General features: G+C 47.2%; 7 protein-coding genes across 10 annotated transcripts; 6 read left to right on the top strand and 1 right to left on the bottom strand.

Moving 5' to 3' along the window:
• Positions 1-273: 273 nt before the first annotated feature.
• Positions 274-2398, bottom strand: LOC9634328 (uncharacterized transporter C405.03c). 2 transcript variants are annotated; one of them, XR_002991951.1, is made up of 4 exons: positions 1749-2398; positions 1266-1686; positions 788-1213; positions 274-738 (listed from the first exon to the last, which is right to left on the bottom strand). XR_002991951.1 is itself a non-coding variant. In XM_024671184.1 (3 exons), the coding sequence occupies exons 1-3, from the start codon at positions 2319-2321 to the stop codon at positions 882-884; spliced, it is 1326 nt and encodes a 441-aa protein (XP_024526952.1). In that variant the 5' UTR covers positions 2322-2398; the 3' UTR covers positions 274-881. The 2 variants fall into 2 exon arrangements, 1 of the variants encoding a protein (XP_024526952.1); XM_024671184.1 differs by having other exon boundaries at positions 274-1213.
• A 19-nt stretch (positions 2399-2417) lies between these two features.
• Positions 2418-3584, top strand: LOC112345110 (ribosome-binding factor PSRP1, chloroplastic-like). Its single transcript, XM_024671187.1, has 5 exons — positions 2418-2636; positions 2693-2833; positions 2900-3160; positions 3208-3316; positions 3368-3584. Exons 1-5 carry the CDS (start codon positions 2436-2438, stop codon positions 3463-3465), a joined length of 810 nt encoding a protein of 269 aa, XP_024526955.1. The 5' UTR covers positions 2418-2435; the 3' UTR covers positions 3466-3584.
• On the top strand, positions 3488-5212 carry LOC112345109 (uncharacterized sugar epimerase YhfK-like). 2 transcript variants are annotated; one of them, XM_024671185.1, is made up of 11 exons: positions 3488-3657; positions 3716-3766; positions 3819-3965; positions 4020-4232; positions 4291-4322; positions 4377-4436; positions 4490-4537; positions 4603-4713; positions 4764-4841; positions 4899-4964; positions 5040-5212. In XM_024671185.1, the coding sequence occupies exons 1-11, from the start codon at positions 3612-3614 to the stop codon at positions 5091-5093; spliced, it is 906 nt and encodes a 301-aa protein (XP_024526953.1). In that variant the 5' UTR covers positions 3488-3611; the 3' UTR covers positions 5094-5212. The 2 variants fall into 2 exon arrangements, with proteins under 2 accessions (XP_024526953.1, XP_024526954.1); XM_024671186.1 differs by having other exon boundaries at positions 3489-3657; positions 3828-3965.
• Positions 5213-5240: 28 nt separating this feature from the next.
• On the top strand, positions 5241-7161 carry LOC9634327 (auxin transporter-like protein 3). Its single transcript, XM_024671183.1, has 8 exons — positions 5241-5363; positions 5429-5623; positions 5702-5814; positions 5878-6061; positions 6137-6234; positions 6304-6511; positions 6565-6822; positions 6912-7161. The coding sequence occupies exons 1-8, from the start codon at positions 5268-5270 to the stop codon at positions 7098-7100; spliced, it is 1341 nt and encodes a 446-aa protein (XP_024526951.1). The 5' UTR covers positions 5241-5267; the 3' UTR covers positions 7101-7161.
• On the top strand, positions 7149-8456 carry LOC9634326 (psbP domain-containing protein 6, chloroplastic). The gene is made up of 5 exons (XM_002966701.2): positions 7149-7261; positions 7311-7528; positions 7656-7972; positions 8021-8300; positions 8353-8456. The coding sequence occupies exons 1-4, from the start codon at positions 7182-7184 to the stop codon at positions 8189-8191; spliced, it is 786 nt and encodes a 261-aa protein (XP_002966747.2). The 5' UTR covers positions 7149-7181; the 3' UTR covers positions 8192-8300; positions 8353-8456.
• A 447-nt stretch (positions 8457-8903) lies between these two features.
• LOC9634325 (protein TonB) lies at positions 8904-9460 on the top strand. Its single transcript, XM_024671188.1, has 2 exons — positions 8904-8981; positions 9068-9460. The coding sequence occupies exons 1-2, from the start codon at positions 8979-8981 to the stop codon at positions 9302-9304; spliced, it is 240 nt and encodes a 79-aa protein (XP_024526956.1). The 5' UTR covers positions 8904-8978; the 3' UTR covers positions 9305-9460.
• An 84-nt stretch (positions 9461-9544) lies between these two features.
• On the top strand, positions 9545-13104 carry LOC9634324 (glyoxysomal fatty acid beta-oxidation multifunctional protein MFP-a). 2 transcript variants are annotated; one of them, XM_002966699.2, is made up of 18 exons: positions 9547-9874; positions 9942-10013; positions 10083-10145; positions 10210-10266; positions 10331-10398; positions 10455-10536; positions 10588-10643; positions 10703-11005; positions 11062-11148; positions 11209-11383; positions 11440-11561; positions 11612-11775; positions 11829-12083; positions 12144-12265; positions 12323-12444; positions 12506-12654; positions 12724-12862; positions 12941-13104. In XM_002966699.2, the coding sequence occupies exons 1-18, from the start codon at positions 9781-9783 to the stop codon at positions 12974-12976; spliced, it is 2166 nt and encodes a 721-aa protein (XP_002966745.1). In that variant the 5' UTR covers positions 9547-9780; the 3' UTR covers positions 12977-13104. The 2 variants fall into 2 exon arrangements, with proteins under 2 accessions (XP_024526950.1, XP_002966745.1); XM_024671182.1 differs by having other exon boundaries at positions 9545-9874; positions 11829-12265.
• The last annotated feature ends 178 nt before the right edge of the window (positions 13105-13282 follow it).

Here is a 13282-nt window from a genome sequence, read left to right as displayed (position 1 = left end):
TTCATCCCCTGCTTCGCAAAGGCCTTCTTTTGCTCAAAAAAATAGAAAAAAAATTCCACCTTTTTAATTTTTTGAACATATTTACCCTATTTACCCTTGCGCCTAAAAGAAGGTAACGGAAAAAATCCATGCCACGTGTTTGCGTACCGCATCGGGCGTCATCCCAGCCGCACGATGGACCCATCTAACGGGCAAACCCCGCCTCCAAATCTTTAAAGGCGCCGGACGTGTTTTAATTGCGTTGCCGGCCGGCGCTTGGCACATTTCCGTACAAAAGATATCGCGTACGAACGTTACATTTAGTCAAAAGAGTGACGGCCGTTAAACTGCTGGCGCGCGACGACGACGACGACGACAAGTACGGTAACGATGGCGTATAAATGCTTGATTGAGAGTGGCCCCCATGCATGCTTTCCTTCCTTCGTTTATTCGTTGCTAGCCCTAGGGTAAAGCAAAAGTTCCTTTCGTTGGATTGGCATTTTTGATGGATTGGATTGGATGGAAGGAAGTAGTGGAAATAGTGGTTGTATAAACACTCGGATGTGACCGTATATACGCTTCACGCCTGCCTGTGATTGATAGTCACATACTTGTCGATTTTTCTTTTCAGTCGATCGATGCTTTTCATTCGACGAGCTGAAAAGTCAATGCCTTGGGAGATATAAAGTCCACACCCCTACCAGTAGCTCGATCCTTTCTTCGTTTCCATGATCTTGATCTTTCCGATTACGAGGATCACTGCATTGTAGTTTATTAGAAGAAAAGCTTTAGGATGCCAAGCTCTTACGTCATGCCCCTCGTTTAGTGTCGATAAGTAACTCACTCTGCGCGAGCGGCAGCGCCAAAGAAAACTTTAAAGAAAGAGCCTCGTGTACCTTTTTTCAAGTACTACCAGGGTCCAGGAGTACTCCATCCTTGCTGGTGGCAGCAACAGGATCATCCAAGTGTTGCTCGCTAGAGAAACGAGCTTCTTCTCCTGGCGCAGCTTTTCTTTGAGTGGAGCAGCAATTCTCCGGCTGGTTGATGCCAAAGAATCCCGCCAGCACAGCCACAGCGCCAACAACGTTGACAGTTCCTGGAGCATGTCCACGAAGAGAATCGACCACCGCTGCTATTGGCACTTGGAGTGTGAGTCCAGCCGTTGCCACTGTTGTGGACGTGAGAAGCACTGCTTCGGCCCATAAGTAGTCGCTCAGGACGTTGTCCAGCATCCCTGGAGACAAAAACACGCGTCAGAGAAGAAAAAAGCACACTAGAAACTCGACCTTTGCCGACGATGAGTTCCCATTGTGTGGCCGTGAGCCTGTGAATCGGCTCCAATCCTGTGAAGTGTAGAAGCACCACGACCGGACAAAAGATGAGAGCGTTAAACAAACCAAGATACCCCAGGAAGAGAGCCGTGCTAACTTCTTCCGCGGAGGAGTTCTCGTCCGGGAACTTCTTACGTATCAAGCTCGTATAGCAGGCGTATAGCATCGCGGACAAAAGGCAGACCATATCTCCCACCACTGGATGAGGCGCTGAGTCTTTTTGCAGGCTCTCGGAGTCTCCAAAAGCAACAACGGCGCTACCAGCCATGCAAAGAACGACGCTCACGATTTTCAACACCGTGAAAGTCTCGTTGAGAAACATCACGGACGCTATAAACGTGAACAAAGTCGAAGTACTGCTTAGAACGGTGTTCGACTGCGATCAAAAGAAGAAAAATCAAAACTTGAGGTTTTAAGAGCAAAGAAAGTGTAACTTACAGTGACTGTCGTGTACTTCAAGGAAAGATTGAACGTAAACTGCGCGAAGAACCACACCGGACAGATGAGAGCACTGATCTTCGCGGTTTCCCTTCTCGACAATAATCTCCTCGCTGTGGAACTGGAGCTCTCGTCTTCGTCAGACACAACCTCCGAGTCAAGTTCACTGGAAGCTTGCTTGTTCCTTGCGTCTGCCACAACCTCCGGGTCAACTTCACTGATCTCGGCACTGGAAGCTTGCATGTTCCTTGCGTCTGCCAAAGATCCACCAATTTCAATGTCGGATCCAGCACCAGTTTCCAAAAGCTTGGCCTTCTCAGCGTTTGTAAGAACATGGTTCTTAGAGGCCGCCTCTCTCGTCTTGCGCGCCGCGTAGCGTCGCTTGATCCACCACACCAATTCCACGATCGGTATGTAAACCATAAACAAGCTGTTGCAAATGTAGGCGATGAGAAAGGGCGAAATCCCGCTATCTACGACCGATTGCACCACGAAGCTAGCTGCGATCCAGATGACCGCAACCAAAACCACGCAAACCAGTCCTACGATCCAATTCCATGTCGCGCGCAGCATTCTTACTCGGCGAGCTGATCGATTACCTCGCTCGCGCGCATGAACCCTAGAAATGCCTTGGAAATGTAAACCCTAGAAGGGCAGAGGAATGCCACTTGGCTAGAACCCTAGGCGATGATTCTTCTCCACAGCGCAGCGATGATCGGGATGGTGCGACACGGATGCGGCGCTCTTCCGAGAATTGCTGTCGCAGCCGCCGCTTTGCAACGAATCAAGCTCCAGTCGCGGTGGAATCCTGGGGCAAGAATGTCGACCGAGGCCTGGAGCACGGAGCTTGCCTCGATTCCTCTCCTCCTCCAGGGGCGACATATTACGGTAGGTCCTCCAAGATTGAGATGGATCGATCGATAGTGATCCTTTGCCCTCTCTAGATTCCTGATGATATCAAGAGCTATGTGGAGGACAAAATGGCCGACGCGATAATCGAGAGGAGCCATATGGTGAGAGAAGTGGATGTTCGCTTGTCAATGCGTGGAGAAGCCGAGAGTGGTCCAAGACTCTATCGCTGTGAGGTTTGAGTTCTTCCTTCTTTTTTTTTTCTTTCAAGGCCTTCGTGAAGGCTTTGCTTTTGTTATTAGGCTACATTGTTCACGAAGAAGCATGGAGTTCTTCGTGCGGAAGAAGATGGTGGAAACATGCACGCTTGCGTTGATAATGCATCACGGCTTCTTGGGAAGAAACTTCTCAAGCTCAAAGATAAACTAGGACTTCATGGACGCCTCCGTTCCAGAGGTCGAATTCAATCCCTAGACAAAGCACCGATTCCTCCTTTTCCAACCAACGACGAGGAGATTGAAGATGTTGTCGCAGAGGCCGAAGACCTGGCAGTAGAAACGGAGGTAAGCAAAGAACATGTTGGTTTTTTTTCTTATGAGGAACTTCACAGATTATTAGAGAGAAGTTTTTTGACATGCTTCCTATGCGGCCGGAGGATGCACTAGAGGAAATGAAGAACATTGGGCATGATTTCTACGCATTCCGGAATGTTAAAACTCGTAAGTTACCGCCATTTTTTAATCCTCCTTTCTTCTTACCATGTGTTTCAGTCGAGATAAATGTTTTGTACAAGCGCAAGGAAGGTGGATATGGATTGATAGGCCCAACAGCTATAACTCAGAAGCTTGAAGAGGATCCAAAAACTTGATGGTTGGCGTTCTACACTAACGTTGGTCGTTTCTTCCTGCAGCAACAAAACAAAAAAAAAGTTTTTCCAACACTGTATGCGTGCGAAGAGGACTCATGAATCTAATCTCGGTAATTTCACTTGGTGCTTAGGGTTCATATGCAGCTATGGCGTGTACCTCATCGCCTTCGCTGCCCTGTATTGTGAACAAAGGTTCTCTTTGGTTTTATATCTTGCGTCATTTGCTCCAGTGCTCTCCCTTGCAACGCAGGTGCAAACGCCTGTTTGGAGAGGCGCAATTTGGTTTCTGCTCGGGTCACTGGTATGTATTCTTTGTAGATTTTATTTTTATTTTTTTTCCTCTCATCAACAAGGCAATGCAGCTGTAGAAAGCCGAAGGTTTTCACTTGCAAGACGAAGTTGTGCAAGTGGACAGAAGAATGTGATTGCCAAACGAAGGACACCCTGTGTGCGAGTTAGAGCTCAAGTAGCAGAAAAGCCTACCATTGACAATGCTACTGGTTTGTTTGTGACAATCTTGAGAAGGATGTTACTGACGTTTTCAATTCTGGCAGTCCTGGTTGTCGGCGGGGGTGGTGTTGGAATGGCCGTTACGAGAGATCTTGCCAAAGCCGGTTCATGGGTGACCGTCTTCCAAAGAAGTGAAAAGTTCCGCAAAGAAGTGGAGGGGCTGGGATCAATGTTGGCTATTGGCGATGTTCTTGAACCATTGACAGTGGAGAAGGCCTTCAGATCAAACTCGTTTGATGCGGTTGTCTGCACTGTTGGTAAAAAAAGAAGCAAACATTCTCAGGCTTTGACTCTTTTATTTCACAACTCTTGTAGGTGGAGGAACTCAAAACGTGAAGGTGGACCAGGTATATAACTCTACGAATTCTAAGCATGTTTCTGTGATACGGTAAATCTGATAGGATGGCACAATTAATGTGATCAATGCTGCAAAGAAAGCAAATGTTAAGCGGTTTATCATGGTAGGGAAGTTTTATGCGTAGCAATGGCACAAAACATCTTGTTTCCATTCCAGGTATCCAGCATTGGAGCTGGAGATAGTGAAAAAGCCATCGATGCAAAGGTAGGAATTTTTCCTGTCAACGAAACTGAAGAAGCTGATTTCTTTTACACTTTTCTGCATTTCAGACTTTAGCAACGTTGGGTGAAGTCCTAAAAGCAAAAACCGTTGCCGAGGAAGCTCTGAAATCCAGTGGCTTGGACTACACCATCATTCGCCCTGGAGGCTTGAACAACGATGTGAGGAGAGTTTTTCCGTCAAACTGTTCCTTACACGCTATTCACAACAGGCGCCATCGGGAAATGGAATCTTGACAGAGAATTCAAGCGTGGTGGGGCTCATATCCAGGACCGATGTCGCATCACTTGTAAGTCCCTGTAGCTATCGATGATTCGGCGTTTGAAGGCAAAAATAACTCTTGCAGATCTTTCGCATTCTCTTTGACGAGCGAACTTACGGGAAGACCCTGTCGGCTATAGACTCCCAGAGGGTATATATTTTCATGAATGTTCTCGGTTACTCGTTCGCGGAAATTCTGACGAATCCCTTGTTTATCTTGTTACAGTTGTTTCCACCTACAACTTCTTTGGACGGAATAGAACTGCTGGCATTAAGTTAAATCTCTTCCTGCAGACAGAATGAATTAGGCAAGGAAAACTTGACTCTTTCTTCTGCTACTGTTGTTTGGGACTGCCACGAAGATTGGAATTGATTTTTCAATGAAGTCAGACTCATAAACTGGAAATCGTCTACAGATCCTTATAAGCATTGTTGTCGTGGAGGGCGTGGAGTCATGGCAAACTCAAACTCTAGGACAGCATGGCTCTACTACTTGTTCTTGGACGGCACTTCTACCTTCGATGCTTGGCTCAATGCCTCTTCGTTCCAGGTACTGTGTCTTGTTTCTGTGGCGAATCTCTGGTACTAAATTTGTTCGTTTGTGGTTCCTTGCAGATTTCCCAGGTTCTTCTCACATTCCCCTACTCTTTCGCGCAATTGGGACTCGTCTCGGGGATTTTATACCAGCTACTTTATGCTGCCATGGGCTGCTGGTCGTGTTACATGACAACCAGTCTCTACATAATTTACAAGGAGCGACGAGCGAAGCAAAAAAACCCCATGGATTGCCACGAATATCGGAGCATCCAGGCAATGCTTCGTTGAGGTTTTCGCCTTGCGCCATTCTTTTGTTTTCTAGTGCTCATCCTCTTCCTTGATTCCTTACAGTGGTACGAGGTGATGGACGGACTCTTGGGATGGCGGTGGAAAATAGCGGGCTTAGTCTTCAACACCGGTGATCAGTTTCTCACCTGCGTTATCTTCCTTGTAGGATGTTCAAGGTAAATTAACTCCATTTTCTTCTTTTTTTCTGACAAAAAAATACGATTTTGTCTTATGAACAGTCTCACACATTCACTCAACCATCATCTCAACAAAAGAACTTGGACGCTTGTCCTCACAGGCTGCTTTTTAACAATGGTTTTGATACCACGGGCGCAGCACTACAGAATTTGGTCCTCCATCGGGATTGTGGCGACCACCTACACTGCTTGGTACTTGACAATCGCTAGCATACTCCTCGGTCCAGTGAGTCACTCGGCCCTTTCGCTTATGTGTTCTCTTTGCTAACTTTGAGAACAATCACGGTAAGCTTCTAAACAGGAACCCGATGTCAAGCACACGGCTCCACCCAGCACAGTACAGTACTTTGTTGGAGCGACCAACATGCTCTACGCATTCGGGGGACACGCGATTACCATGTAAGTAGTAGCAGACGCTTTATCATTTTTTAGTCTCTCAAAACACTGATTAATATCGATATCGAGCAGTGAGATAGCCGACGCGATGCGAGAGCCAAAGAACTTTAAGGTGGTCTACTTCTACTGCATTCTCTACATCCTAACTCTCACGCTGCCATCGGCCATCGCAATGTACTGGGCCTTTGGAGACACGATGCTCCACAACACTTACGCACTCGCGGTTCTTCCACGCTCCAAGTTTCACGTTGCAGCAAACGTTTTGATGCTCTTCCACCAGGTAAAATTTTCCAAAACTTTGGTATGGATCTCTAAGCTCGCACAAACCTCCAGTTCATGCAGTTCGGCTTCATGGCGCTCCCCATTTTTATGAAGTGGGAGAAGCTGCTGGGAATCCACAGGTCCAAAAACTACTGGCTCAAGGCGGTGTCCCGGATTCCAGTGGTACTGCTCGTCTGGTTCTTCGCGATCATGACACCCTTCACGGGGCTCATCGACTCCATTGTTGGATCGATCTTCACGAGCTTCAGCGTCTACATTATCCCGTGCTTGGCTCATATGGTCCTCCACAAAACATTCACCGCGAGGAAGGTAATGCTCTATCTTTATCATTTTTTCTGTGTGTGTGTGTGGGTGTTCTTGTGCTCGATCGATATGACTCGAAAGGTTTGGTTTTGTAGGACGCGATCGAGCAGCCTCCATTTTTTATGCCGAGCTGGGTCGGAATTTACTGCCTCAATCTCGCTGTTGTGTTATGGGTTTTGATCGCGGGTGTGGGACTTGGAGGATGGTCCGCGATCTCCACTCTTCTCGAGAACATCCGTAGCTTTGGTCCCTTTCCCAAATGCTTCCAATGCCAAGCAAAGTAGAGGCTTGACACTGCTTTTGAGCGCGAAACAGATTTAAATTTTAAATTTGTTTGCTCGGGCATTTAGGGTTCTAGTTTGGCGATGGCGATGAGGGCCGTGGTGCCGTGGACGCTGCTGGGAGCTACGCCGTTGCAGCTCAATGCTAGCAGCAGCGCCATCAGGTAAGGCGGCATGCTTGCTCTGGAGTGGAAAAAGAAACCGTCGCTATAGATGTGACGCGCAGGAGAATCCAAGGGCGGCGACCGTGATTTCGCGGAGGAAGAGCGTCGCGTTGGTCGGGTTCACGCTGGCGATGGGTCTGGCTGTGAATCAAACGTCTGCACTGGCCAGAGAGGTCGAAGTGGGAGCCTATCTTCCCCCGGTCGAGTCCCTTCCAGGATTCGTGCAATTCAAGGCTTCTGGCAGAGATACTCCAGCTCTTCGCGCCGGTAAGTGAAACGATGGTCTTGTTCTACTGTGAGCCTAAGAAAGACCTTCAAATCTTCCTCTCTCTTGTGTTTCTATCTTTGTTTTCGATTCCTGAGCGCTAAAACGTTTTTTTTTCTTCCATCTCAGGGAACGTTCAGCCTTACGAGTTTATTCTCCCATCGACTTGGAAGCAGCAGCGAATCGCAAACATCTTGTCTGGGAATTATTGCCAGCCAAAGTGTGCCGAGCCTTGGGTGGAAGTCAAGTTTGAGGATGACAAGGAAGGGAGCCTGCAAGTGGTGGCAGCTCCCATGGTCCGGCTTACAAACAAACCAAACGCCAGGATCGACGAGATTGGCAGTCCCGAGAAGCTCATAGCTGCGTTGGGACCTTTTGTCACCGGGAACAGCTACGACCCCGATGAAGTGATTGAAACCTCCGTGAAGGATCGAGACGGAGAAAAAGTGAGCTTTCGTTTGGTTCTTTCCTCACTTACGAGCTTTCTTTCACAGTTCTATTGCTACACGCTTGAGACGCCATACGCAAAGACTGGCGCTCACAACTTGGCAGCTGCGACGTCTAAAGGTAATGTGGTCCTGCTCTTTGTAGTGAGCGCAAGCGAATCACAGTGGTCCAAATCGGAGAGCGTGCTGAGAACAATTCTCGACTCGTTCAAAGCCTGAGAACTCAGCTACGGGCCATGGTAAACTCCATACGCAGGAGCTATATATTTACCACGCATAGAGCTCGGAATTACGTGTAAAGTTCTTACCCGCACAGCACTCGTAGAAGGTACTTTGAAAGCTTGACGTTTCAATTTTTCGAAAGCCGTGGTTTTTGGCAGGGACGGAAAAGCCTTTTAGCGTAGCACGATTTTGGCTGCGCGTACTTACATGAAAGTCAATATTGAGAAACATAGCAGGTTCTTGTCGCGAAGATGTTTGTTGATTTTTTCCCTTTTTGTGAGAAACGAGTTGACAGCTGCAGCAGGATCGACGGGTTCCTATATCTTTTCGGGTAATATTGTCGAAACTTGGATGTGTTGGAATCTTGTACGAAGGTTGTTTGCCATGTCCAACTTGATAGATGCGTCCGGCAATGATACGGCAGCGCCGACCACTTCCACTCGCTCCAAATAATGTGGTGAGAGTTGTTTTTTTCCTCACCAGTTCGTCAAAAAGGGGGAAAGGAGAAAAGCCATGGCTCTGGATAGTAGTTTTCTCTTTTTCGTTTTCCTTTCTTTTATAAACCAGGTGGCCTGTTCTGTGCTATCGATCCCTGAGGAACTTCAATTCAACTCCTCCTTCCAGCAAAGGCAAAGTCAAAAATGGGAGAGGTAGTCTGAGTTTTTAATTTTGCTTTGTTTTTGTAACAATGAATGCCACTCGCAGGCTGTGACTGTGGAGTTGATGGTGTCAATGCATTGCAAAGGGTGCTTCAGAGCCGTGAAGAAGGCAATCAGCAAACTCGATGGTAAGAAAACAGGAGCTCTCGTAACGCGTCACGTATCTTCCTGTCTCTATTATCCAGGAGTAACTTCTTATAAGATAAGTTTCCAGGAGAAGAAGGTGATCATCACCGGCGATATCACTCCGGAGCTCGTTCTCAAGAAGATTAAAAAGACCGGCAAGACGGTAAGCTTGATCCCACCGCCGCCGCCACCAGAGCCAGAGCCTCAACTAGCGGCGGAAGAACAGCCACCTCCACCTCAAGAACAATCGCCACCGGCCGAAGAAGCAGCTGCCGCTCCACAAGAAAATCCTCCACCGCAAGACGAAGCAGTGGAGGCAAAGTAAAGTTCGTGCTTCATAGAAATCCTCGTAAAGCAAAAGGAAGTTTGAGGATAGTGTGACAGAATCTTATACTTTTCTATTCATGAAGACCATGTATCAAATTATTTCATCTGTCTTTGTACATTGCATTGTTTTTAAATAGTGTGATAGATTCATGGATAACTATCAAATCTTTTCATGTCAATCTTATAACGTGTGAAGTTGTCTCATTGTTTTCCATGCAGTAAGTTTGCATCACTCTTGAAAACGTGCCTTGGTTCGAGGCTCATCACGGCCATGGTTGCTATTTTGGGGCCTTCTTATCTGACACACGCCTATTATTCGCATCTGCGGCGGTGCTCCATTTATGCAATACACTTGTAGGGTTAAGCAAGCTCTACATTTCTTTTGGCGCGATCCTTGGCCGGGAGCTAGGGTTCTTCCAGCGATCGAGCTGCCAATCCTGCGCGACAGGCGGCATTCTATCCCGATCCAGCGATATGGCACGGCCTGGCGTCTCCCTCGAGGTTGGGGCGGATAAGGTTGCTGTGATCACGCTCCGGAATCCTCCCGTCAATGCGCTCGCGATGCCAGGTAGAATTTTGTCGAAACTTTCTAGCTGCCTATTGCGATTCATGACTATCTTTGTTCTTCCATCCAGTGTTGTGGGGTTTGAAGGAAAAGTACGAGGAAGCTTGCTCCAGGGAGGATGTCAAAGCAATCGTTGTCACTGGTAATTCATTCTTTGTTTTTTTCTATGTATACGAAGGAGCTTCAAGTTAGAATTTTGATGATCTTGTAGGTGCAAATGGAAAGTTCTCTGGAGGTTTTGATATCTCCACGATCCAAGATGTTCAAGCGAGTGGTACGTGACCTCACTAGTTTACCATTTTGCGGGGAAATATTGTCTAACGTTTCCGATCCGACAGGAAATATGTCGGCTTTGGGACGCATCTCTGTGGATCTCATGACTAAGCTCATCGAAGGTATCTTGTTTGCTTGAAGCTGATTTGAATGCCGCAATTCTTGTACGTTGTCTATGGTGTTTAGAGGCGGGGAAACCATCCGTGGCAGCGATTCAAGGACTCGCTTTGGGTGGTGGACTGGAACTCGCCATGGTACAGTGTTTTTCGTTATTTATCTTGTGGGATGCTGATCACCGAGCTTTTGTCAGTGTTGTCACGCTAGAGTGGCAGCTCCAAAAGCGCAGCTGGGTCTACCAGAGCTGCAACTTGGTATCATTCCGGGCTTTGGAGGTAACTTGCCAGTACATTCCTAAGTTTGTGAACCTCAATGATCAATGTTAGGGACGCAACGCCTTCCTCGTCTTGTTGGCTTGACAAAGGCTATCGAAATGATGCTGGTATGAGTAGCACTAATGTTTTTGAAGGTCGTAAACCGATACTCGGTATCTCGCTGTAGTTGTCAAAACCGGTAACGTCGGAAGAGGGAAAGGAGTTGGGACTAGTAGATGAACTCGTCCCTGCCGAGGCTGTGCTTACTACAGCACGCAAAGTGGCTGTTGATATCGCTGAAGGACGCAGGCCATGGTGCATTACATTGCACAAAACTGACAAACTAGAACCTCTGGGCGAAGCTCGGGAAATCTTGAAATTCGCAAGAGCTCAGGCAATGAAAACCGCACCAAAACTAACACACCCGCACGTCTGTCTTGATGCGATTGAAGAAGGTATTGTAAAAGGCGGATTTGCGGGGCTTTTGAAGGTCTGTTTTCGGAGATTTCATTTTGTTGCATCCTGACAAGTTTTTCTCTATCGCAGGAGGAGAAAGCATTTCAAGAAGCATTATTTTCAGATGCGTCCAAGTCCCTCACGCATATATTTTTTGCTCAGAGGTCAACCTCAAAGGTACACGTCATGCATTGATCAAATGATCATTGTTGCAAGCTTTCCTTTTTGGCTTGGCAGGTCCCAGGTGTCACAGACGTGGGCTTAAAACCCAAAGTTGTAAAGAAAGTGGCTGTGATTGGTGGAGGTTTCATGGGTTCAGGAATTGTCACAGCGCTTATACTAAGCAACATCAAAGTTGTTCTGAAGGAAGTGAATTCCGATTTTTTGCAGCAAGGTCTAAATCGTGTTAAAGGTTAGTCAAGATTTTCCCAACCGTGCATGACTCATGGCTTTGAAGTTCTTTTTCAGGCAACCTGCAAAGCCGTGTGAAGAAAGGCAAGCTTAGCAAGGATAAATTCGAGAGGGCTATCTCACTGGTAGAAGGTGTTTTGGATTATGAACAGTTTGGTAGCGTTGATGTGGTGATTGAGGTGCGTGTTTGGACGAACCATCTTTACCGTTTCTAACCCGCGTTCTGTAGGCTGTGGTTGAGAACGTTGGTTTGAAACAACAGATTTTTGCAGACCTTGAAAAGTTTTGCTCTCCAAGTTGCGTACTGGCCTCCAACACGTCAACCATTGATCTGAATGTCGTTGGCTCGAAAACTAAGGCACAAGATCGGATTATTGGTGCACATTTCTTCAGGTACGTGAGCTAGAGTGTTTCAAATTTCCGATTAATATTTTTGCTCGGCCCAGTCCTGCGCATGTGATGCCACTACTGGAGGTAGTGCGGACGGAGAAAACATCACCACAAGTGATACTTGATCTGATGACCCTTGGCAAGACAATAAAGAAAATTCCCGTAGTTGTGGGCAACTGTACCGGTTTTGCCGTCAACCGGGTCTTTTTCCCGTATACGCAGGCAGCAACGATGCTACTGGACCTGGGAATTGATCCGTATCGAATTGATCGTGCTATAACAGGGTTTGGGATGCCTATGGGACCTTTCAGGTACTTTTTCTTTAACTCTACTATTTTCTTACTATTCATGCTCGTCGTCTGCTGCTGTAGGCTGGCCGATTTCGTCGGTTTTGGTGTGGCTGTTGCCGTGGGACAGCAATACTTGAATTCTTTTCCAGAACGTGTTTATGTGTCTCAGATATTCCCTCTGATGTTTTCGGACAAGCGGCTCGGTATGTTTTCTATTCTGTTCTTAGCTGTCTGTACTGAGGAAGCGTTTTCCTTGCCAGGCGAAGGCAATCGCAAGGGCTTTTATCTATACGACGAAAAGCGTAAGCCACGTCCGGCTCCAGAGCTGCAAGGGTATGTCGACAAGTCGAGACAATTGGCAAAGTTAATGCCGGGTGGCAAGGTAAAGCCGTACCTTGTCTCTTGCGAGAAAGTCTAATGGGTGATGCCATGTTCTTGAACAGCCGATCAACATCACTGACAAGGAGATTGTTGAGATGATACTCTTCCCCGTCGTGAACGAAGCCTGCCGTGTGCTTGAGGAGGGTGTGGTGGTCAAAGCCTCCGATCTGGACATCGCAACAGTGCTGGGGATGGGATTCCCTCCATATAAGTGAGTCCCAAACTAAAGTTTTTCTGAGTGGGATAGTGGTCGTCGACTAATCTCCGACTTGATTGGCAGGGGCGGGCTTGTTTTCTGGGCTGACATGATTGGAGCTGGCTACATCGCATCAAAATTGAAGGAGTGGTCTGAAACGTATGGGAAGTTCTTCCAGCCATCGCCATTCCTCCAAGCACGAGCATCACAGGGTGGGAAACTGGTAAGTTTTATTTTTCCTTTCTACGTTATGCATTGTAGTATTAACTCTCGACCAACAATTCGATCTTCTGTGCTCCAGAGCGATCCTGTGAAGAGTGGCAAATCGCGATTGTAATTATTCGCGTGGACTGCCGCGGCGATACGAAGCGCTATCAAACGTGAAGAAGCTTGTGATCTTTTACTTGTGCCTTGTATAAATGCTAGACAATTTTAATTGGAAGATCGGACGGCTTGGATGCACAATCTCGGCGGAATGTAACAGGTGTGTAATGATTTAGCGCCGGCATTATGAAGATTCGCCGGAAGATTCGCCGGCGGCCGCCAGATAATGGATTTGATGAAAATCCCGATAATGGTGATGTCATCATGATCGTAAGAAAATCGCATTTCGAACGCCGTTGGATCGCCGGGGATCTACGAT

The sequence above is a fragment of the Selaginella moellendorffii genome, unplaced genomic scaffold, assembly GCF_000143415.4.
Source record: "Selaginella moellendorffii unplaced genomic scaffold, v1.0 SELMOscaffold_7, whole genome shotgun sequence".
Classification (NCBI taxonomy): Eukaryota; Viridiplantae; Streptophyta; class Lycopodiopsida; order Selaginellales; family Selaginellaceae; genus Selaginella; species Selaginella moellendorffii.
This window is presented reverse-complemented; position numbering and strand designations above follow the sequence as displayed.

Bases quoted from the DNA above. Each gene is read 5' to 3' on its own strand.
- LOC9634328 (XM_024671184.1), bottom strand. From the start codon at position 2,321: ATGCTGCGCGCGACATGGAATTGGATCGTAGGACTGGTTTGCGTGGTT. The intron at 1,687-1,748 runs GTAAGTTACACT...TTTTGATCGCAG, and splicing joins TGAAGTACACGACAGTCACT to TCGAACACCGTTCTAAGCAG. The intron at 1,214-1,265 runs GTCGAGTTTCTA...TTTTGTCTCCAG, and splicing joins GGAACTCATCGTCGGCAAAG to GGATGCTGGACAACGTCCTG.
- LOC112345110 (XM_024671187.1), top strand. From the start codon at position 2,436: ATGATTCTTCTCCACAGCGCAGCGATGATCGGGATGGTGCGACACGGA. The intron at 2,834-2,899 runs GTTTGAGTTCTT...TTTTGTTATTAG, and splicing joins CAAGACTCTATCGCTGTGAG to GCTACATTGTTCACGAAGAA. The intron at 3,317-3,367 runs GTAAGTTACCGC...CATGTGTTTCAG, and splicing joins ATTCCGGAATGTTAAAACTC to TCGAGATAAATGTTTTGTAC.
- LOC112345109 (XM_024671185.1), top strand. From the start codon at position 3,612: ATGGCGTGTACCTCATCGCCTTCGCTGCCCTGTATTGTGAACAAAG. The intron at 4,323-4,376 runs GTATATAACTCT...TAAATCTGATAG, and splicing joins AAAACGTGAAGGTGGACCAG to GATGGCACAATTAATGTGAT. The intron at 4,437-4,489 runs GTAGGGAAGTTT...TTTCCATTCCAG, and splicing joins ATGTTAAGCGGTTTATCATG to GTATCCAGCATTGGAGCTGG.
- LOC9634327 (XM_024671183.1), top strand. From the start codon at position 5,268: ATGGCAAACTCAAACTCTAGGACAGCATGGCTCTACTACTTGTTCTTG. The intron at 6,062-6,136 runs GTGAGTCACTCG...GCTTCTAAACAG, and splicing joins CTAGCATACTCCTCGGTCCA to GAACCCGATGTCAAGCACAC. The intron at 6,512-6,564 runs GTAAAATTTTCC...ACAAACCTCCAG, and splicing joins TTTTGATGCTCTTCCACCAG to TTCATGCAGTTCGGCTTCAT.
- LOC9634326 (XM_002966701.2), top strand. From the start codon at position 7,182: ATGGCGATGAGGGCCGTGGTGCCGTGGACGCTGCTGGGAGCTACGCCG. The intron at 7,262-7,310 runs GTAAGGCGGCAT...CCGTCGCTATAG, and splicing joins GCTAGCAGCAGCGCCATCAG to ATGTGACGCGCAGGAGAATC. The intron at 7,973-8,020 runs GTGAGCTTTCGT...TTTCTTTCACAG, and splicing joins AGGATCGAGACGGAGAAAAA to TTCTATTGCTACACGCTTGA.
- LOC9634324 (XM_024671182.1), top strand. From the start codon at position 9,781: ATGGCACGGCCTGGCGTCTCCCTCGAGGTTGGGGCGGATAAGGTTGCT. The intron at 10,399-10,454 runs GTACAGTGTTTT...AGCTTTTGTCAG, and splicing joins GTGGACTGGAACTCGCCATG to TGTTGTCACGCTAGAGTGGC. The intron at 10,537-10,587 runs GTAACTTGCCAG...GATCAATGTTAG, and splicing joins TATCATTCCGGGCTTTGGAG to GGACGCAACGCCTTCCTCGT.